This window comes from Phyllobates terribilis, unplaced genomic scaffold, assembly GCF_046119375.1.
Source record: "Phyllobates terribilis strain yellow unplaced genomic scaffold, ASM4611937v1 Scaffold_4__5_contigs__length_816908805, whole genome shotgun sequence".
NCBI lineage: Eukaryota > Metazoa > Chordata > Amphibia > Anura > Dendrobatidae > Phyllobates > Phyllobates terribilis.
In genome coordinates, this window is record NW_027362764.1 from 609,953,695 (window position 1) to 609,976,788 (window position 23,094).

The 23,094-nt window shown below is 46.0% G+C and overlaps 1 protein-coding gene across 1 annotated transcript in view; it reads left to right on the forward strand.

Moving 5' to 3' along the window:
• The window catches only part of SNTG1 (syntrophin gamma 1), a 1,226,946-nt gene that overhangs the window by 801,402 nt on the left and 402,450 nt on the right, over positions 1-23,094 (forward strand). The window contains exon 6 of the mRNA XM_073679284.1: positions 1,000-1,056. Coding sequence (XP_073535385.1) covers positions 1,000-1,056 — 57 coding nt within the window. The remainder of the gene's footprint in view (positions 1-999; positions 1,057-23,094) is intronic.

The window sequence follows — 23,094 nt, forward strand, 5'->3', positions numbered from 1 at the left end:
GATGGTCCTGTCTCTAATGTAAAACCTCTCTATGTGCCAGCAGGCCTCTATAGACAGGACAGAGCAGGACCCAGACCTGACTGTTCACACACCTGACCTGTGCAAAGCTATATAAACTAAATGCACAACCCAAAGACAAGGAGCCACGCTTGTGTATGTGCAAAGTACAAAAAACTAACTTTTAGACTCAGTTTATCCATTACCATTAATCATCTCTTGTTGATTGGTGATTAACATTGATATGACTAGCTGGCAGGCTTGCAAGTCCTACTCCACCCCCTCCTGTAATAAGCAGCTCACTGTCTACAGACTGTGTACACAGAGAGCCTGGTGTGGGTGGGGTTAGGTTTTCAGCTCTTCTGCATTGCTAAATCTAAAAACTCGAATTGTGTCACAACTGCTGCACCCAGTAGTCTAAGTGATACATCATTGGATTCAGGGGTCTCTTTGCCTACATCAGACTGCACTCAGATGAGGTAGCCAAAATCTGCAGACAGATTCCCTTTAAAGACTTTAAAGACTTAAAAAGAGTTCCTAGTAGTATGCAGTCAACCAGTTTCTTGATGAGGTCCTGAACAAGTTTCCCCTTTGAATACATTCATAACCTATTTGTGTGATAAATGTTTAATTGCTGAGGGCTCCAATATTGGTGACCCCACAATTCCAAAGTTTAAATGGGCCACTGTTCAATTTATTTCTATGGGACTGACAAAGGTAGCCGTTATGTACTGTAAATCCCACAGAAGTCATTCCGGTACACCGCCGAGTTATTTAAACAGTGGACTTTGAGACCCTTATTGTCTTGGTCGGCAGGAGTTCTTGCAGTAAAACCTCTGGTGACCATATGTTTATTACTTACCTGTGGAAATCCTCTCTTCTGCTATTGAAAGTAAACAAATACACAAGTTCATTGTTGCGTATAGCTGCAGATAGAATGTGATCCGACAGATTTTTGTTTTGAAGCTAATTAATAAAAAATATTCCAAATTCTATTTCTAGGAAAGAACAGTAGCAATACGAAGACAAACTGTTGGGGGATTTGGACTCAGCATAAAGGTACAGTATAAATATTTTAAGCAACTGTTAAATATTAAAAGAAATGTGCAGAAGAAGATATTGCTTCTAACCTCTCTGAGTAATTTATACTGCACATACTGTATCTAATAGTCAGAGATACCATACTAATCATTCACAGGCAGGTACTAAACCTAATTAGCTAATGTTGTATAAGGTACAGTGTGCCAACATATTCATGGGCTTTCAGAAGAAGCCATGTAATTTTTTTGTATCATAATGCCGTCTCCGTCTTGTAAATCAAACATTTTCCTGTGAAATAAGTTTAATAAGATATTTATAGAACCGCATCTTCCATTGTCCATTTTCTTTAGATCATTTTCTGGCTCAGCATTTATCCCTGTTCTTATTGTAAGTTAGGTTCATGTGTTAGTTATTGAGTTAGAAGGTAGCTAGTTACCTTTCTTAGACGGTACTTGCTAGATAGTTTGTTTTGATCTTCGAGATAACTAATTTGTGTCCTTTCAGAAAAAAAACCCCAGATACGCATAGCCTTAATGCTCTCATTAACTACAAAAAGCATTTAGTGCACATATAATTATAATATGCATAAGAAATGTCCTGTTTTTAATGGTCCACTTTTTTGAGGAAGGAAGGTTCTACTCATCAGCATTCTGCCAGACGTATAGGTACAGGAACTTTGTTTCCTTTACTTCCCAGCATGCTTTGTGCTTGATATTTTTCATTTGCTTTTTACCTCCAAATTAAAAGCCTGCCCTTCAATGTCAATATATAGTTTGACAGGAGCAGAGAGATAAAGACCTGTCCCCACTTTCTGTAATCTGTCTGTACTTCCTCTTCTAAAGACGATTTACTCTTGACAACAGGAGGTGGACATCTAGTGGTCAGAACTTTTGAGTAAATATTTAGGGGTAAGAAAAAATCATTTTGAGATAAATTAATTTGCTTATTGTCTATTTAGCACATTATAAATTAAATGAGATCAAGTTGTCTAAAGAAGAGTCATCATTTATGTCAGGGCTAAATTTACATTTTGGACAAATGAATTGAATCTTTCTTAATTCGAGCCTATTGTCTTATAATTTCAGACAAGGAAGCTCCAAGGGTTTATATCAAAGTGCCATTCCCAAGATACTATATTCTGATTTTTTATTCATTCAAGATATAAATAGGTTCAAGTTTCCCGTAATTCTTATTCTATATTTTTTTGACATATAGATATAATATTTGCTGCACTTAATTATTTTTTTGTTACCATTAATCAAAGCAAAAATCACAGATAATTTGCAACTTGAACTAATTTGCTGTGAACAGGGGAAATGATCCTTGATTCTTAATTTTACTATAATTTTAAACAGCACACATAGTTTCCCATGTCATTAGGCCTCTTCATTAACATACACCTTTGCCATCGTTAATATATGCAGACAATGGATCTTTATGAAACATCTTTGATCAAAGAAAGAAAATTACATGCGTACTAATTAGTAATTTTGCTATCAAGCCCACGCAGTTCTTATCAATGCAGCTATAATGAGAACATGTATTTTACATTTATTTTAACTAAAAAAAGAATATTCATATATGCCTACATAGCAATTTTCTTTCAACATAAAATATCTATTCTTAAAGTAATTTGGTAAAGACAATCTATTAACATATATTTTGTACTATGGTTAAACAAAAGATAGTCAAACTTTAACTAAACATGTAGTGCTGACGTGTAATATACTTCCTGCCATAGATGCCATGATTATTAACAATCATGTGTATAGATCCCAATAAGCAAGTTATATGATTACTAGAGATGAGCGTTGTTCTGCTCGAACTGTTCGCCAATCTCAAATTCGAGCTGTTTTGGGCGGTGTTCGAGCCGTTCGGCGAACACGAACAATTTGAGAAAAATTCGGCTGTTCGAGGTTATGTTCGATAACTGTTCGTTCTCCAAAATCATAACTGGATTTTTTCTCAGTAATGATGAAAATTAATGTTAATACGCAGTTTGAGTGTACAGCGGGGTGGGGGGAGGGGCAGGGGATGGATCTCTGCAGGAACAATGAAGATCTCCATTTTTTTTTTCTCTTTCCCGCATTTACAGTGAGGAGGTACAATCTGTCAGCCTATCAGCAGCGCACACACGGAGCGAAGTGCTTTTTTTCACACAAGCAAGGGCATGTGTCATTGGCAGTGTATGTCACATGTCCTTGCCCTATAAGACCAAGCCATTTTCCCCGTCGCCACCATTTTCTCACTGCTGCAGCTGCTTGTTAGACGGCACCGCTGTTGCTGTGTGCGCTATACCTTGTTAATTTCAAGCCAATATTCGCACAAATCTACAGATAGCTTGGGAGTAGGGAATAGTTGTGATTGCAGTCCTTTTAAGGACTAGGTTACAGCATTTCCTACGACTTTTATCAGGCAGGTCTGTGCTCTTAAATAGATAGATTGTGGGAGTAAAGACTAATTTTAATTGGAGTCCTTTTCAGGACTAGGTTACATCAGTTCCTATCAGTTTTTGCCAGGCAGGTCTGTGCCAGTGCTGTGCAAGTTTTTTTCACAGCATTTGGCTGAATCTAGCAAAGCTAATCCTTTTTGGCCTATTGCAGAGTGTGTTAGTCAGTGGAGTAGCCTATCTGTGTTGCAAGATATACCACCTGTGTATAGAATACCAATTTTTTTACTGCACCTAGTGAAGTAAAATCTTTTGGGCATAGCATCACTCTATTAGTCCATCTATACTGACCTCCATCAGGTTGCAAATTGAATATCATTTTTTTCTGCATCTAGCTCTGAAAAAATATTGGGCTTCTAGCTGTGTGTGGGTCTTGTTGTATTAGTCCATCTATACTGACCTCCATCAGGTTGCAAACTGCATATATTTTTTTCTTCATCTACCTCTGAAAAAATATTGGGCTTCTAGCTGTGTGTGGGACTTGTTCTATTAATCCATCTATACAGACCTCCATCAGGTTGCAAACTGAATATATTTTTTTATGCATCTACCTCTGAAAAAATATTGGGCTTCTAGCTGTGTGTGGGACTTGTTCTATTAATCCATCTATACAGACCTCCATCAGGTTGCAAACTGAATATATTTTTTTCTGCATCTAGCTCTGAAAAAATATTTGGCCTTCTAGCAGTGTGTGGGACTTTCTCTATTAGTCCATCTATACTGACCTCCATCAGGTTGCAAATTGAATATAATTTTTTTCTGCATCTTACCCAGCCAATAGTTTTGGCCTAATACCACAGTTTGGCCACTCAGCTCTGCTCGGTTCCCATCCATTGTTTTTTTGTGCAAACAACTCCAGAGTTGTTAATTAGTTAACCACCAAAATGAGTGGAAAAAGGCCTGCTGCTGGTGGAAAGGGGAATAGGCGTGTTGGGAAGGGGAAAAAAGGTTGTGTCCGTGGGGTAGGTTTTAAAGCAACAGTAACATCTGCAGAAGAAAGACCATCTTCCAGCAAAACTAAAATGTCTACTTCTTTTAGCGGACAATGTGATAAGATCCCTTTCTTACGGCCACGCCAATCGCTACAAATTCCAGATGAGGCACATAAACAGCAGGTGCTTCAACGTATATCAAGTGCTCCTTTAAGTGGGCTCTCCTCCACATCAACTTCAACATCACAAATACTCCAGTCCTCAAAGGTGTCACCCCAATCGCACTTGCTTCCTCACAGCTCCCAAATCTCCAGCTGCCCGTCTGAGTATGAGGTAGAACAGATGGTTGAGTCTGCAGAGCTGTTTACTCATACTATAGCCTGGGAATCAGAGGTCGACTCCAGCGCTTCTGTGAATCCAGACGAGGAAATGATCTGCACTGATGCTCAGAATCTTTATCAGTCGGATCCAGGACCAGACGCAGAAGGTTCTGACCATAATGTAGACCCTCATTCCCAAACTGTAACTCCTGTTGGTGGAGACAATGAGGAAGACGATGATAAGACTCAAATACCTGATTGGAGCGACAACTTTAGTTTTTTGTCAGGGCAGGAACAGGTTGGCTCTGAGGACGACGGGTGTGATAACGCACAGGGTGATGATGATGAGGTTGGAGATCCCACTTACTGTCAACCCACAGTCAGCCAAGAGATGAGGTCAGAAGAGGAGGTGGAGGAAGATGCTAGTGACGATGAGGTCAGGTTGCGCCTTCCTGGACAGAGACGTAGTACTGGAAGCACGTCAACAACTGCATCCTCAAACACAACTCTGCCTCTCACCACAAGTCGTGGTGGCTCTTCAGGTCGCATGGGTGCTAAGCTTTGCATAGCCTGGGCATTTTTTTCAGATCGATAAAGATGACCCAACTCGTGTTATCTGTAACATTTGTCAGCAAAAGCTAAGTAGAGGCCAAAAAATACATAGTTTGAGTACTTCATGCATGAACCGGCACATGGACATGAAGCATAAGTTGCAGTGGGAAGCTCAGTGTGCTACAATGCGGCCTAGCCGGCCGGGCCAACCACTGTCTGCCATATCTTGTGCATCCGCGGCCTCTTCATCCTCTGTGACTGGGGGGACAGCAGTCACACCTGTTTTGGGGCGCAGACCTGCCACCTCTTTACCCGCAACAGCCAGCGTGATTGGCAGGTCATCATTTTCTTTGGAGGTGGTAACACCAGCTGGTGTTGAGCGCTGTCCGACATCGATAGCACCACCTTTGGATCAAGGCAACCTAACATGTCTGCCTGCATCTTCCTCACAGACCGGCAGTTTGCCGGGGACACCCTTATCAACCCCGTCTAAGCACAATAGCCAGCCCTTGGTCCCTCAGATGTGGACAAGTAAAAGACCATTTCCTCCTAGCCATGAGAAAGCTAAGAGGTTGAATTTCACCATCTGCAAGTTCTTGGCTACAGAAATGCTGCCTTTCCGCCTGGTGGACACAGAGGATTTTCGAGACCTTATGTCCGTCGCAGTGCCCCAGTACCAGATGCCCAGTCGGCACTACTTCTCAAAGAAAGGTGTGCCTGCGCTCCACCAGCATGTCGCACACAACATCACCGCTTCTTTGAGAAACTCTGTGTGTGACAGGGTGCATTTCACCACAGACACTTGGACGAGTAGGCATGGACAGGGGCGTTACATGTCGCTGACTGGGCACTGGGTAACTATGGTGACAGCAGGACAAGGGGCTGCTGTCCAAGTCTTGCCGTCCCCACGAGTTGTGCGTCAATCCTCTTTATGTCAAAGTTCCTCCACTGCTTCTGCCTCCTCAACCTCCTCTCGGTATTCCACCTGCACCCAAAGCCTGTCTGTTCATGCCACAAGCTTTCTAACTGCGCAGAAGGGATCCTGCACACCTCCTTACTATGCTGGCAGTAGGGCTCAACGTCATCAGGTGGTTTTTACATTGAAATGTCTGGGAAATGTGAGTCACACAGCTGAGGAGTTGTGGTCAGCTCTGGAGAACCAATTTCATGAATGGTTGTCTCCACTGGACCTGAAACCAGGGAAGACCGTGTGCGACAATGCTGCAAACCTGGGTGCGGCCCTTCGCCGGGGCAATGTCACACACGTGCCTTGTATGGCTCACGTGTTGAACCTGGTTGTCCAGCAATTTTTAGCCCACTATCCCAGACTAGATGGCCTTCTGCAGAGGGCACGGTCGCTGTGTGCTCACTTTCGCCGTTCGCATCCCGCAGCTCAGCGACTTACATCTCTACAGAAGTCATTGGGCCTGCCACTTCACCGGCTAAAATGCGATGTGCCTACCCGGTGGAATTCAACTCTGCACATGTTGCAGCGACTGTGGCAGCACCGACAAGCCCTGGTGCAATACGTTCTGACGTATAGCCTGGGCCAACGAGATCCAGAGGTGGGGCAAATCACGCTGGAGGAGTGGTCTCAGATCAGGGACCTATGCACCCTTCTGCTCAGTTTTGAAATGGCGGCGAAGATGTTTAGTGCTGACGATGCCATTATCAGCATGACTATTCCGGTGATTTAAATGCTGGAGCACATGTTAAACAGAATTCGGAGTCAGGTGGTGACACAAGAGGAGGTGGAGGAAGTAGAGGAGGAGGAGTTGTATGCGGAAGGGCTAACATCTGCAAGGTCCAGACGGTCGGCAGCACCAAGGCGGCAGGCATGTGAGGGTGGGGGAGATGGTTTTACCAGGGCGCATGGTAGCAGCCAAACTAGTGAGGAAGGTGCAGGAGCCCAGGAAGAAGTGGAGGACGAACTGATGGAAGACTCATCAGATGAGGGAGACCTTGATCACATTTCTGTTTTGCAAGGTTGGGGGGAGAGGACAGAGGAAGGAAGCATGATTGTTACCTCGCCACCAACACAACAGGGACTTCGTGCTCCTGGATGCGCAACACACATGAGTGCCTTCTTGCTGCACTACCTGCAACATGACCCTCAAATTGTGAGAATTAAAAATAATCCTGACTACTGGGTTGCCACACTGTTAGATCCCCGGTACAAAAGTAAATTTGCAGAAATTATTCCTGCCATAGAAAGGGATGCACACATGCAGGAGTATCAGCAGAGACTGTTGCAGAATCTTATATGTGCTTTTCCACAAAATACCAGTGGTGCACCTAGTGAATCTCACAGTTCCAACTTGCCAACCGTGGGACCGTCAAGTGTTCAGCACTCAAACCGTAACAGAACCACAGTATCTGCTGGTAACATCAATTTTGCGGAATCATTTCACCACTTTTTTAGCCCATCCTTTGCAAGGCCACAGGAGACAAGAAGTCTGACACATAGTCAACGCCTAGAGACGATGGTACAGGAGTATCTCCAAGTAAACATTGAAGCCACGACTGTGTCACTGGACCCTTGCTCTTTTTGGGCTTCCAATCTGGATAAATGGCCGGAGCTAGCCACTTACACCTTGGAGATCTTGTCATGCCCCGCAGCCAGCGTTCTGTCTGAACGTGTGTTCAGCGCTGCTGGTGGTGTGCTGACAGATAAGCGCACGCGGCTCTCCACTGATAATGTAGACAGACTCACGTTCATAAAGATGAACAAATCATGGATCGGAAACGACTTTTCTACCCCTGTGTCATCCTGGGGAGAGTAAAAGCTTGATGATTGGTTAAAATCACCCTACCAACCGTTTTAAGCTTTCAAATTACTAATCATGTTTATCTGTATCTTGGCTGGAAAATAATTTGGGCTTTGTAGCAGTGTGCAGCACTCATTCTATTAGGCCATTTATAATAAGCTACACCAGATTTAAAATTACTAATCATGTTTATCTGTATCTTGACTGGAAAATAATTTGGACTTTGTAGCAGTGTGCAGCACTGATCCTATTAGGCCATCTATACTAAAGCTTCACCAGATTTAAAATTAATAATAATTTTTAGCTGCATCTAGCCCGGAAAATAATTTTGGGGCTCCGAGATGCGCAAGACACATAAGTGCCTTCTTGCTGCACTACCTGCAGCATGACCCTCATATTGTCAGAATTCGAAGTAATCATGACTACTGGGTTGCCACACTCTTAGATCCCCCAAACTTTTCGATCAACCTTTTCATTTTAATAAAGACCAAAAAAATGGTCATTTTTGAAATTATAAGCATTAGCAGGTTGTTAGAAACTGAAATCAAACAGTTTTCAACTCAAAACTTTATTCTAGGTGATGTTACATTTTCACAAAGGACCCCTTATTCGAAAGGAGCTTCTGAACTCTCTCGTCCATTGAATTTGTCAGGTTTTGGATGGTTTCTGCTTCAATTGTTTTGCATGAGGACAGAATACCCTCCCAGAGCTGTTGCTTAGATGTGAACTTCCTCCCGCCATCATAGACACTCCTTTTAATGATGCTCCAAAGGTTCTGAATGGGGTAGAGGTCAGGGGAGCATGGGGGTCACACCATAAGTTTGTCCCCTTTTATGCCCATATCAGCCAGAGATGCAGATGTTTTATGTGCAGCATGAGATGGTGCATTATCATGCAGAAAAATGATCTTGCTGTAAAATACACGGTTCTTCTTCTTGAACCATGGCAGGAAGTGCTGTTTGAGAAAATCCACATACATTATGGAGTTCATCTTTAGCGCCTTCAGGGATCCTAAAGGGGCCGACAATCTCTCTCCCCATGATTCCAGCCCAAAACATTACTCCACCTCCTCCTTGTTGGCGCTGTAGCCGTGTTTGCGTGGGGTGTCCATCAACCAGCCATCCTCCACTCCATCCATCTGGACCATCGAGCGCTGCACGGCACTCATCCGTGAACAAAACAGTTTTGAAATCAGTCTTCATGTAATGTTTGGCCCACTGGAGCCGTTTCTGCTTGTGTGAAGTGGATAGAGGAGGTCGACAGGATGGCGTATGCACAGCTGCAAACCTCTGAAGGACCCTGCATCTTGTTGTTCGGGGGACGTTGGAGGCACCAGCAGCTTCAAAAACTTGTCTGCTGCTATGACAAGGCTTTTTTGCCGCTGCTCTTTCAACCTGACGTAATTGCCTGTAGGAAAGAGTCCTCAATTTGCCCTTATCAGCACGCACACGTGTGTACTGTGAATCAGCTACATACTTCTTGATTGCCAAGACACTTCATCCTGATCATCGCACAATGTTGATTGTAGTCATGCCTTGACCTAAACACTCCACAATTTGTTGCTTCTCAGCAGCCGACACATCCTTTTTCTTTCCCATTTTGGCAGAAAATGTAGGCTGCTTAATAATGTGAGAGAGCCTTCTTAAGTAGTCTTGCCTTTCATTGGACACACCTGCCAAACTAATTAACACAGGTGTCTGCAATTGCTTACAGTGATATAAAGAGCCCTGACACACATCATCATCAATGAGTTTAACTGACAAACAAACAAATTCTTCCCTTATCACTCCCAAACACTTTTTGCATAATAATTTGGAACACAGTGTACATGTGCTTTTCCACAAAACACCAGTGGTTCACGTAGTGAATCTTACAGTTCTAACTTGCCAACCGTGGTCTATATGGAGTTGTTCAATAAAGGGCCCAAAATTAAGATAACATAGATGGGAGAGGTCTCTATGAATAGGAATTACTAAGTATTTGATACCCTGTGAGGGCCAGGCAAAGGGAAAGTTGGACTGGATGGAATCCTATATGGATTTGGGGAGGGAGACATCGAGGGCCTCAGACTTCGCTGCATTGATTTTAAAATTTGACCATGTAACAAAGTGATCTATTTCAGCCATAACAGCATGGATGGATATATGTGATTGAGTGATATATACTAGGACATCATCAGCAAATAGAGAACACTTGTACTCGGTGCCTCCCACCTCAATCCACCTAATAGGATGTATAAGAGAGGGGACAGAGGACATCCCTGCCTTGTCCCATTGGTGATTGTGAAAGGTGATGAAAATGTTCTGATGCACCCCCTGGGCCTTGGGACACCCGGAGCCGGACCCTTTTTGGTGGATGCTGGTGGTTGTAGTCTTCGTGGCGGCGACCCGGTTCCGTGGCTCAGGGCGGTCAAACCAGTGGCGGAACTATTTATGTGGTTTTGATGTTTAAATGTCCGACTACGCCACCCGTGGATTGCGGTCAGAGTGAACCGCCGCTCCAAGGCAGACCGCTGAGGCTGGTGTTGTGGGTGCAGCAGAGCGTAGCATAACTCCCCACGGGAGGAGTATAGCCTCAGGGCAGTGTATGCGGAGGATGGGGGTGATGGTGCAGGGCAGCAGCAGTAATGACACGGAGTCAGTGATGCAGTCCAGGGCCTTTACTCACAGTTCTTATTATCCAGACCACGTCTGCAGGTAACGGCTGCCCACGTCGTACTGTGCTCACCAGGTGAGGGGCTCAGACAACTCCCAGATAACTTTGGAGCGCTTCACAGGACACCCTTTGTGTGTCCTTTGTCTGGCCTTTCTTACCAACCCTTCTGTCCGGCTGCCTCGGGCCTCCTCTTGGTAAACTTGGCGCCAGTTTCCCTGACCCTATGTGGTGCCTTCCTAGCGGGTGTAGCGAGGGGCTGCACCACATAAAATGTCACAGCCTCCGGTTTCTAGCTGAGGGTCGTTTCCTGCCTCCACTAGTTTCGGGGACCGGTCCCCCCTTTGGCCTGACCCCTCCACGCAGGTGGATTCGGGCGTGCGGTGTCGACTCGCCCGTCCGCACCCCTGGGATCCCTTCGTTCCTCGTTCCTGGAGCCTTCTCCGCTCCTCTTCCTTCCTTCTCCCTCTTCCAGGCCTGGGCCTCTGTTACTAGGCCCGCCTCCGGAGCAGAGCTCATGCAGAGCCCCTGTTACCTGCCACTTCTGCTCAGACTTCTCTGCACTGAACTAAGATGGTGCCCACCTTTTATACTCCCTTCTCAATGCACCCAGGAACTGCTTCCTCCCTGCTCCTGCACTACAGGGTTCCCCTTCCTCAGTGTTCCCTCCCCCCACTCCAGCCAGGGACAGGGACTGTCGTGCCCATCTCAGAGGCATATTGGTCACCCTGCCCCACGGCAATGTGGTGTAATGCATGCAGGTGTCGGGTCCTGATCCACACTCCATCCTTACCTGAGAGTGAGATATCACACCTCTGGGTGAGGTGCAATACCTCTGTAGCAACCGAGCCCTCAGGGTGCTACAGTTCCATTTATCTTCAGCCTAGGTGACGTATTGTGATACAGGGCCGTGATTTTGGCTATAAAAGGGTCCCCTAGACCCCTACCCCAAGCTTTTTAAGAGAATCATATATGGGTGCCAGGAGACTCTATGGAATGCTTTCTCAGCATCCAACGAGAGTATCTAATTACAAATTTTTAACTGCATCTAGCCCAGGAAATACTTTGTGCCTAGTAGCAGGGTCTGCTAGTCAGCGGATTATCCCGGCTGTTAAGCAAGCTACACCACCTGTAGTTTGGACACTTAATTTTTTCAAAGGAAATGCTTCAGGACCACGGGATACTCAGTGAAGAGCATCAGGAGGCACCCCAAGGCATAGGGGCTGGGACTGGCATTAGGATGCCTTGCGGTGGACAGCCGAGCTCGATCCTTATAAAAGCTTTTTAACTGCAGCAGCTTTAGTGGACGCTACTGGAGCTGGAATTACGTGGCTGCTGGCATGAGACTTGCCCTCCAATAGATCCTTGTAAGTGGATTTAAAGTGTATTCATTCAAATTAGAGAGACAATTTAAATTAAAAAGCTTAGAGCTGCCTCCACCACAGGGGGGCTCGCTCGACCCACCAGCGGACAGGCACCAGTATTGGGAGAGGGGGGCTGGCCGTCAGGGTTCACCGCGGCTCTGGCACAAACCCGGCGACACGGAGGTGGCACAGGCAGGAGCGGACTGAACGTGTCGGCTTCTCACTTTTTGGATTTTAGAAGGGCATGACATGACTATATCTGTGTCTCCCCTTCCTTTTACTCCTCCACCTCTTTTCTTTTCGCATGACTATATGTACTTGTCACTTTTCCATGTGTTAGTTGTGTCTTCTGAGCAGTTTGTCAGCTTTTGGCCACCTTTGAAGGTGTTTTCTATGTGTTTCTATGTGTTTTTGTTTGCCTGCCATTGGTTTTAACGGTGTTCGAAGGTGTTCGACGAACAGTTCGACGAACAGTTCGGCGAACACACGGGTGTTCGACGAACCGAACCGAACTCGAACACTACGGGGGTGGCTCAACACTACTTGGGAGTAGGGAATAGTTGTGATTGCAGTGCTTTAAAGGACTAGATTACAGCATTTCCTACGACTTTTATCAGGCAGGTCTGTGCTCTTAAATAGATAGATTGTGGGAGTAAAGACTAATTGTAATTGCAGTCCTTTTCAGGACTAGGTTACATCAGTTCCTATCAGTTTTTGCCAGGCAGGTCTGTGCCAGTGCTGTGCAAGTTTTTTTCACAGCATTTGGCTGAATCTAGCAAAGCTAATCCTTTTTGGCCTATTGCAGAGTGTGTTAGTCAGTGTAGTAGCCTATCTGTGTTGCAAGATATACCACCTGTGTATAGAATACCAAATTTTTTACTGCACCTAGTGAAGTAAAATCTTTTGGGCATAGCATCATTCTATTAGTCCATCTATACTGACCTCCATCAGGTTGCAAATTGAATATAATTTTTTTCTGCATCTAGCTCTGAAAAAATATTTGGGCTTCTAGCAGTGTGTGGGACTTGTTCTATTAGTCCATCTATACTGACCTCCATCAGGTTGCAAACTGAATATATTTTTTTTCTGCATCTACCTCTGAAAAAATATTGGCCTTCTAGCTGTGTGTGGGACTTGTTCTATTAATCCATCTATACAGACCTCCATCAGGTTGCAAACTGAATATATTTTTTTCTGCATCTACCTCTGAAAAAATATTGGGCTTCTAGCTGTGTGTGGGACTTGTTCTATTAGTCCATCTATACTGACCTCCATCAGGTTGCAAATTAAAAATAATTTTTTTCTGCATCTAGCTCTGAAAAAATATTTGGCCTTCTAGCAGTGTGTGGGACTTGTTCTATTAATCCATCTATACAGACCTCCATCAGGTTGCAAACTGAATATAATTTTTTTCTGCATCTACCTCTGAAAAAATATTTGGGCTTCTAGCTGTGTGTGGGACTTTCTCTATTAGTCCATCTATACTGACCTCCATCAGGTTGCAAATTAAAAATAATTTTTTGTCTGCATCTAGCTCTGAAAAAATATTTGGCATTCTAGCAGTGTGTGAGACTTTCTCTATTAGTCCATCTATACTGACCTCCATCAGGTTGCAAATTAAAAATAATTTTTATCTGCATCTACCTCTGAAAAAATATTTGGGCTTCTAGCTCTGTGTGGGACTTGTTCTATTAGTCCATCTATACTGACCTCCATCAGGTTGCAAACTGAATATAATTTTTTTCTGCATCTAGCTCTGAAAAAATATTTGGCCTTCTAGCAGTGTGTGGGACTTTCTCTATTAGTCCATCTATACTGACCTCCATCAGGTTGCAAATTAAAAATTTTTTTTATCTGCATCCAGCTCTGAAAAAATATTTGGCCTTCTAGCAGTGTGTGGGACTTTCTCTATTAGTCCATCTATACTGACCTCCATCAGGTTGCAAATTAAAAATAATTTTTATCTGCATCCAGCTCTGAAAAAATATTTGGCCTTCTAGCACTGTGTGGGACTTTCTCTATTAGTCCATCTATACTGACCTCCATCAGGTTGCAAATTCAAAATAATTTTTTTTCTGCATCTAGCTCTGAAAAAATATTTGGCCTTCTAGCAGTGTGTGGGACTTTCTCTATTACTGCATCTATACTGACCTCCATCAGGTTGCAAATTAAAAATAATTTTTATCTGCATCTAGCTCTGAAAAAATATTTGGACTTCTAGCTGTGTGTGGGACTTGGTCTATTAGTCCATCTATACTGACCTCCATCAGGTTGCAAACTGAATATAATTTTTTTCTGCATCTAGCTCTGAAAATTATTTGGCCTTCTAGCAGTGTGTGGGACTTTCTCTATTAGTCCATCTATACTGACCTCCATCAGGTTGCAAATTAAAAATAATTTTTATCTGCATACAGCTCTGAAAAAATATTTGGCCTTCTAGCAGTGTGTGGGACTTTCTCTATTAGTCCATCTATACTGACCTCCATCAGGTTGCAAATTCAAAATAATTTTTATCTGCATCCAGCTCTGAAAAAATATTTGGCCTTCTAGCAGTGTGTGGGACTTTCTCTATTAGTCCATCAATACTGACCTCCATCAGGTTGCAAATTCAAAATAATTTTTTGTCTGCATCTAGCTCTGAAAAAATATTTGGCCTTCTAGCAGTGTGTGGGACTTTCTCTATTAGTCCATCAATACTGACCTCCATCAGGTTGCAAATTCAAAATAATTTTTTGTCTGCATCTAGCTCTGAAAAAATATTTGGCCTTCTAGCAGTGTGTGGGACTTTCTCTATTACTCCATCTATACTGACCTCCATCAGGTTGCAAATTAAAAATAATTTTCATCTGCATCCAGCTCTGAAAAAATATTTGGACTTCTAGCTGTGTGTGGGACTTGGTCTATTAGTCCATCTATACTGACCTCCATCAGGTTGCAAATGAAAAATAATTTTTATCTGCATCTAGCTCTGAAAAAATATTTGGCCTTCTAGCAGTGTGTGGGACTCATTGTATTAGTCCATCTATACCAAGCTCCACCAGCTTTTAAATTAATAATAAGTTTTAGCTGCATCTAGCCCTGAAAATAATTTTTCTTCCCAATAGTGGTAGCAATAGAAATATGGGGCGCGCGCCTGGCTTACAAAAATATACGCTTCATAACAAAAAGCACCAGCCTAGCGCACTGCATTAATAAGATGGCATCATCGTCTCCCCCAGTGCTAGGCCTACTACCCAGGCTAGCATTCCTGTGCCTAAAACACAATGTATGGGTCCGCGCTAGCCACTATGCTGAAGGGTCTAAAGCTGCTGCTAACGCTTTATAACAATTCAATTGGCAGATTTTCACAGAGCTCTTCCACAACGCCCACCCATCGGGCAACAGTTGCCCACCTCCCCTATGGGATCTAGTGGCGAATAGTTGATGCCATGAATCAGAGCGTCAGTTGCCCCGTCGACGTGGCAAGCATACGGTAAGGCATGGGAAGAGTGGACACGACTAGTAGCAGGCAGACGGGTTGACCAATGTGAACAAGCCAGATCACAAGTCACCATAGAATTTCTCCACCAGCTAATTATGAGGGGCATATCAGGGGCGTCAGCGCAGCGGTGTCTGACCGGAGTAGCATTTCACTTCCAACTACTGAATTGGGGAGATGTGACAAAGGTTCATCATCAGACAATCCATAAAAGGGTGGAAAAGGGGTCAGCCAAGTCAGGAGTGTAGACGTACCGTCCCGTGTCACTAAAACTGATTTCTCACATCATATCCCTAACACCATTAACATGACACTCACAATTTGAAGCAACACTACTGTCTACTGCATTTGTGATCGCCTTCTTCGGGGCGCTATGCATAAGCGAATTAGTCCCTCAATCCAAAATTATCACCAGTGGAGGCTTATTACATCAGGACGTAGTCATAGCCAATAATGCAATACGTCTACGCATACACAAATAGAAAACGGTTCCAGCGGGCAGGGGCACTTGGGTACTTCTACAACCCACAAACGGTACACTGAGTTGGGTAACAATAGTAAAAACATATCTAACCATCAGATCACAAAGTAATTTCTTCCTATCACACACTGATGGAATGCCATTATCAAGATACCAGTTCCAAGCTATATTTAATAAATGCATAACATCGGCAGGGAACCACCCCAAAGATTACAGGACACACTCATTCCGCATAGGCGCGGCCACGGAAGCAGCAAGAGCAGGACTGTCAGAAACGGAAGTTCAGAGGATAGGGAGATGGCGATCCACGTGTTTGGCAAGATACATAAGACCGGACTTGTTATCCTAACGTGGTTTGTTTCTTTTACAGGTGACGCTAAGCCAACAGTGTGGGTGATAGGCCACTCGTATATGTATTGGGCAGAAAAAAGGGCGAAAGTCTGCCCAGGCGGGAGGAAATTAGAGTTTCATAACACATATTTCAACTAGAGAGGTATTAGAGGCCTGCTATGGCCACAGGTACTAATGGAGGTAATCAAGGTAGGGAGAGAGGCAAGATGTCCGGTCATCTTAGTTATACAGGCCGGGGGAAACAACCTAGGTCATCATAACAGCGCATAACTAATGGCAATAATGAAACTAGACACTGAGCGCTTCAGAGAATTTTTCACAAAACTAGCGATAGTATGGTCAGAGATTGTGCCGATAGCGGTATGGCAAGGTGCGCGAGACATCACGGCCATCGAACGGACAAGGCGGGTAATAAATATTCGGATGGCAAAATTTAGAAGAGACAGAGGCAGTGTAGTGGTACGACACCGACAACTGGAAGGAGATAAAGCAGTCCTCATACGGCCCGACGTTGTTCACTTAATGAATATTGAACTGGACATATTCCTGTCAGGACTCCAGGACGGAGTGGAACAAGCGTTAAGAGTGATTGGTGGGGGTCAGAGTCCTGCATACGAGTACGCAGGATCCTCCGTGGCCTGGAAATAGAAAGGACATGTTGGAGAGTTACACTTGTTGGCCAACTTGCCGGAGTGGAGACCCAGGGCATGCTGCAACAAGCTGAATTATTTTAGAAATAAAATGCCTTTCTAATGGAATGAGTATAAAGAGTTAATAAAGCTGTGACCGATCCTCACCCATCCAGTTTTAAGAGTTACATTATTGTATTGTCAAGGAAAGGGGGGCGGTAGGGGGGCTGAGCGTCTGGGTTTGGTTGGGGGTCCCCACAGTCTGCCTAGGCTAGATGCATTTAAAAATTCTTATTAGATACACAGGCGGTGCAGCTTGCTTCGCAGCTGGGCTACTACGCCCAAAGTATTGCCTAGGCTAGATGCAGTTAAAAATTCTACGCTGACTAGCAGACACTGAAGATTTGGAGCAGACCTCTGAGCTCTTCAGACTCAACCATCTGTGTTACCCCAAGCCATAGTGTATTTTGTTTCTTACAGTTAAAAAGGGGGGGGGAGCAACCCAACCCACCTGGAATTGACGATGCCAACGTCACGTAAGACACAGCAAGGGGACTCCAAAAAGAGTCTCCATTTTTTCCCAAAATTGTGGCACAGACACCACTTAACCCTAGAACGCATGCCTGGGGCCTCGCAGGCCCGCCCTGTTAATTGTTTTATATTTTCTGCAAGATTACTTTAGTTAGAATTTTGAAACTCTAGGTATTCTTCATGTATATAGTTGTTTGTCATTTGAGTTTGAGTTATTCCATGTTATTTGCACACGAGCCTAAAAGGCCCCAGGTATATGAAAGTGTAGATTTTTATGGTCATGCGTTCTAGGGTTAAGTGGCATCAATTGCCCCACAGTTGCTTAAAACGGTTGGTGAGGTGATTTTACCAAATCCTCAAGGTTTTAGTCTCCCAAGGATAACACAGGGGTAGAAAAGTCCTTGCGAATCCATGATTTGTTCATCTTTATGAACGTGCGCTTATCTGTCAGCACACCACCAGCAGCGCTGAACACACGTTCAGAGAGAACACTGGCTGCAGGGCATGACAAGATCTCCAAGGCGTGAGTGGCTAGCTCCGGCCATTTTACAAGATTGGAATACCAAAATGAGCAAGGGTCCAGTGACACAGTCATGGTTTCGATGTTCACTTGGAGATACTCCTGCACCATTCTCTCTAGGCATTGACTATGTGTCAGACTTCTTGTCTCCTGTGGCCTTGCAAAGGATGGTCTAAAAAAGTGGTGAAACGATTCCACAAAATTGCTGTTACCAGCAGATACTGTGTTACTGTTACGGTTTGAGTGATGAAGACTCGACAGTCCCACGGTTGGCAAGTTAGAACTGTGAGATTCACTACGTGCACCACTGGTGTTTTGTGGAAAAGCACATGTAAGATTCTGCAACAGCGTCTGCAGATACTCCTGCATGCGTCAATCCCTTTTTATGGCAGGAATTATTTTGGCAAATTTACTTTTGTACCGGGGATCTAAGAGTGTGGCAACCCAGTAGTTGGGATTACTTCGAATTCTGACAATCTGAGGGTCATGTTGCAGGTAGTGCAGCAAGAAGGCACTCATGAGTCTTGCGCATCCAGGAGGACCAAGTCCTTGTTGTGTTGGTAGCGAGGTAAGAATCATGCTTCCTTCCTCTACCCTCTCCCCTCAACCTCGCACAACAGAAATGTGATCAAGGTCTCCCTCATCTGATGAGTCTTCCATGCCCATCGCCAGTTCGTCCTCCACTTCTTCCTCGGCTCCTGCATCTTCCTCAACAGTTTGGCTGCTACCATGCGCCCTGGTTAATCCCTCTCCCCCACCCTCCCATGCGTGCCGCCTTGGTGCTGCCAACCGTCTGGACCTTGGAGATGTTATCCCTTCCGCATACGACTCCTCCTCTACTTCCTCCACCTCCTCTTGTCCCACCACCTGACTCTGAATTCTGTTTAGTGTGTGCTCCAGCATGTAAATCACCGGAATAGTCATGCTGATAATGGCATCGTCGTCAGCACTAAACATCTTCGTCGCCATTTCAAAACTGTGCAGAAGGGTGTGTGGCGCCCCTGAGGGTTCAGTCGCCACAGAGTTACTGCATCTCACCCAGAGGTGTGGTATCTCACCCTCAGGTAAGGAAGGCATATGGCTCGGGACCCTAACACCTGCATCCAACACATACCCGCAGTGGGGGTAGGGCAAGATTGCTCCTAAGGGAGAGCACAGTCCCAGGTCCCTAGCTGGTGGAAGGGTCCTATGTAGTGGGTGCTTAGGGGAGCAGCTTAGCGGAGCACATGACAAGGAGAGTATAAATAGGAAGCTATCTTAGAAAGAGCAAGCCAGTCAGAGGAGGAAAAGTGACAGGAGCAGAGGCTCGGCATGAGCTCTGCTCCAGAGGCGGGCCTAGCCTGGGAGGCCCAGGACTGAAGGAGAGAAGAAAGGAGTGGGAGCAGGAAGGCTCCAGGAACCGAAGGGACCCTAGGGCTATGGGCCGTGCAGAAGGCCACCCGTACTCCTGCTGCTACCAGGAGGTAGAGGGGTCAGACCAGATAAGGGGAACCGGTCCCTCAACTAGCGGAGAAACAGCAAGGCTCAACTAGAAACCGGAGGCTGCAGCATTTCATGTACTGCAGGTAAAAGTCCACACCAGTCTCACTAAGAAGGTAGCCACATAGGACCCAGGGGACGGAACACAAGTCGCCCGCCAAGGCCCGAGGATACCGGAGAGAAGTGTCACTGGGTGTGAGGTGCAGGTAGAAGGCCAGAGAAAGGACACACAGAAGGGGGTCCTGCTAAGTACTCCGGAGCTATCTGGGGGTGGACTGAGCCCCTCACTGAGTATGCACAGCACGACGGGTGAGATTGCTCTGGTACCTGTAATCTGGACTGCAACAACTGTGAGTAAAGATCTTGGGACTGCATCACACGGACTCTGTGTTCATTACTGACTCCCTGCACTACAACCACCATCATCCACCCACACTGCCCTCAAGCTACACTCTTGCTGTGGTGAGTAATAATACCATTGCGGCAAAACAACCAGCTTCAGAGGACTGTTCCGCAGCGGCGGCCCCTTTTGCCCCACTCCAGAGGTGGCGTAGTCGGACATTATAAAACCCATATATACAAATTACCCTTGGATTGACCGCCCTGGATCACGGACCGGGTCACCGCCACAGTGACTACAACCCCCAAGCGTCTACTGGCCCGGCTCAGGGTACCCCACGGGGGCGCGTCAACTTCATAGGTCCCTGATCTGAGACCACTCCTGCAGCGTTATTTGCCCCACCTCTGGATCTCGTTGGCCCAGGCTATACGTCAGAACGTATTGCACCAGGGCTTGTCGGTGCTGCCACAGTCGCTGCAACATGGTCAGAGTTGAATTCCACCGTGTCGGCACATCGCATTTCAGCCGATGAACTGGCAGGCCCAACGACTTCTGTAGAGATGTAAGTTATTGAGCTGCGGGATGCGAACGGCGGAAGTGAGCACACAGCGACCGTGCCCCCTGCAGAAGGCCATCTAGTCCGGGATAGTGGGCTAACAATTTATGGACAACCAGGTTCAACACGTGAGCCATACAAGGCACGTGTGTGACATTGCCCTGGCGATGCAGCATTGTCGCACACGGCCTTCCCTGGTTTCAGGTCCATTGGAGACAACCATTCATGAAATTGGTTCTCCAGAGCTGACCACAACTCCTCAGCTGTGTGACTCACATTTCCCAGACATTTCAAAGTAAACACTGATGCCTTGAGCCCTGCTGCCAGCATAGTAAGGAGGTGTGCAGGATTCCTTCTGCGCAGTTAGAATGCAGGTGGCATTACCAGACAGGCTTTGGGTGCAGGTGGAGGACCGAGAGGAGGTTGAGGAGGCAGAAGCAGTGGAGGAACTTCGAGATAAAGAGGATTGACGCACAACTCGTGGGGACGGTAAGACTTGGACAGCAGCCCCCTGTCCTGCTGTCACCATAGTTACCCAGTGCCCAGTCAGCGACATGTAACGCCCCTGTCCATGCCTACTCGTCCAAGTGTCTGTGGTGAAATGCACCCTGTCACACACAGAGTTTCTCAAAGAAGCGGTGATGTTGTGTGCGACATGCTGGTGGAGCGCAGGCACACCTTTCTTTGAGAAGTAGTGCCGACTGAGCATCTGGTACAGGGTCACTGAGACGGACATAAGGTCTCGAAAATCCACTGTGTCCTCCAGGCGGAAAGGCAGCATTTCTGTAGCCAAGAGCTTGCAGATGGTGAAATTCAACCTCTTAGCTTTCTCATGGCTAGGAGGAAATGGTCTTTTACTTTTCCACATCTGAGGGACCGAGGGCTGGCTGTTGTGCTTAGACGGGGTTGAGTAGGATGTCCCCGGCAAACTGCCGGTCTGTGAGGAAGATGCAGGCGGACATGTTAGATTGCCTTGATCCAAAGCTGGTGCTCTCGATGTCAGAGAGCGCTCAACACCAGCAGGTGTTTCCACTTCCCAATGAACTGATGACCTGCCAATCACACTGGCTGTTGCAGGTAAAGAGGTGGCAGGTCTGCGTCCAAAAACATGTGTGACTGCTGTCCCCCCAGTCACAGAGGATGAAGAGGCCGCGGATGCACAAGATGGGGCAGACGGTGGTTGGCCCAGCCTGCTAGGCCACATTGTAGCACAGTGAGCTTCCCACTGCAACTTATGCTTCATATCCATGTGCCGGTTCATGCATGAAGTACTCAAACTATGGATTTTTTGGCCTCTACTTATGTTTTGGTTACAAATATTACAGATAACACGAGTTGGGTCATCCTTATCATTCTGAATAAATGCCCAGGCTGTGCAAGGCTTAGAGCCCATGCGACCTGAAGAGCCACTACGACTTGTGGTCAGAGGCAGAGTTGTGGTTGAGGATGCAGTTGTTGACGTGCTTCCAGTACTCCATCTGTGTCCAGGAAGGCGCAACCTAACCTCGTCGTCAATAGCATCTGTGACGCCCCGCTGTGCTTGGTATCACATATCCTAGAAGAGTGTATTGATGGAATCCTCCACAAGAGGCCCCCATAAACATTCACACATCTCCACCTTCCACCTCAGATCAGCAGAGGGAGCCCGTTAGGGATATAAATAGGGAAGGTGGAGCTAGGCAGTATAGTTCCTCTGAAGAGTTCCTGCAGTAGAGAAGCCTAAGAGAGGTCAGTCTGCAGTGGAGCTCAGTCTAGTCTAGAGAACTCAGTTAATAGTTCAGCAGTGGAGCACGAGGCTCCTGCTAACTAGATTCAGTAAGGCATAACCGGAATCCCTGGAGAACTACAAGTCCCAGGATGGCTAAGGTGCTGATACGTAACAGAGCCAGGAGACGCTTAGGCCCCGCATAGTGGGAGCGTGAACTCCAAGAGAAGGCCCTACCACAAGGTCAGCCAGCGCAGGACAGAGACAAAGTTAGGCCTAGCTCCAGGCAGGTCAGAAACTTACTACGCAGAGGCAAGAAACAGGAGGCCCTACACCCGCTTATTGGGGAGGATCCTGATATTCACCCTTCACCCTACAGTGCTCCGGGATGTGCCTGAATTTCCTCCAGTAAAAGGTACTGAAGTGACTACCGTGTCCGTTCCCGTTCTTGCTCTGACCCAGCTGGGTCTCGCCTGTCCTGCATTCCCCCTGCATACGCTGCCCTGAGACCTAGCTCCACCTGTGGGGAGCTATACCATCGAGCAGCCTTATCACGGGTCTCAGTGGACTGCTGCAGCGCTGGTGCTTCTCACCAGATACCACAGGTGGCGTCACAAACTCTTATAAAATTAACAATTATCCACTCTTTTAAAGAGTGACCCCAGGGTACGGGCCAGGGAGCCGACCACCGCGACATCCCCAAGGCCAGGCAAAGGCCCGGGTACCGAGTCATCCCCATCCCCTGGGCTAGTCACATCCTCCTCCACCTCCTCCGTTGACCTTATCGACTGGCTGACTGTGGGTTGACAGTAAGTGGGATCTCCAACCTCGTCATCATCACCCTGTGTGTTATCACACCCGTCGTCCTCAAAGCCAACCTCTTCCTGCCCTGACCGAAAAGTCAAGTTGTCGCTCCAATCAGGTATTTGAGTCTCATCATCGTCTTCAT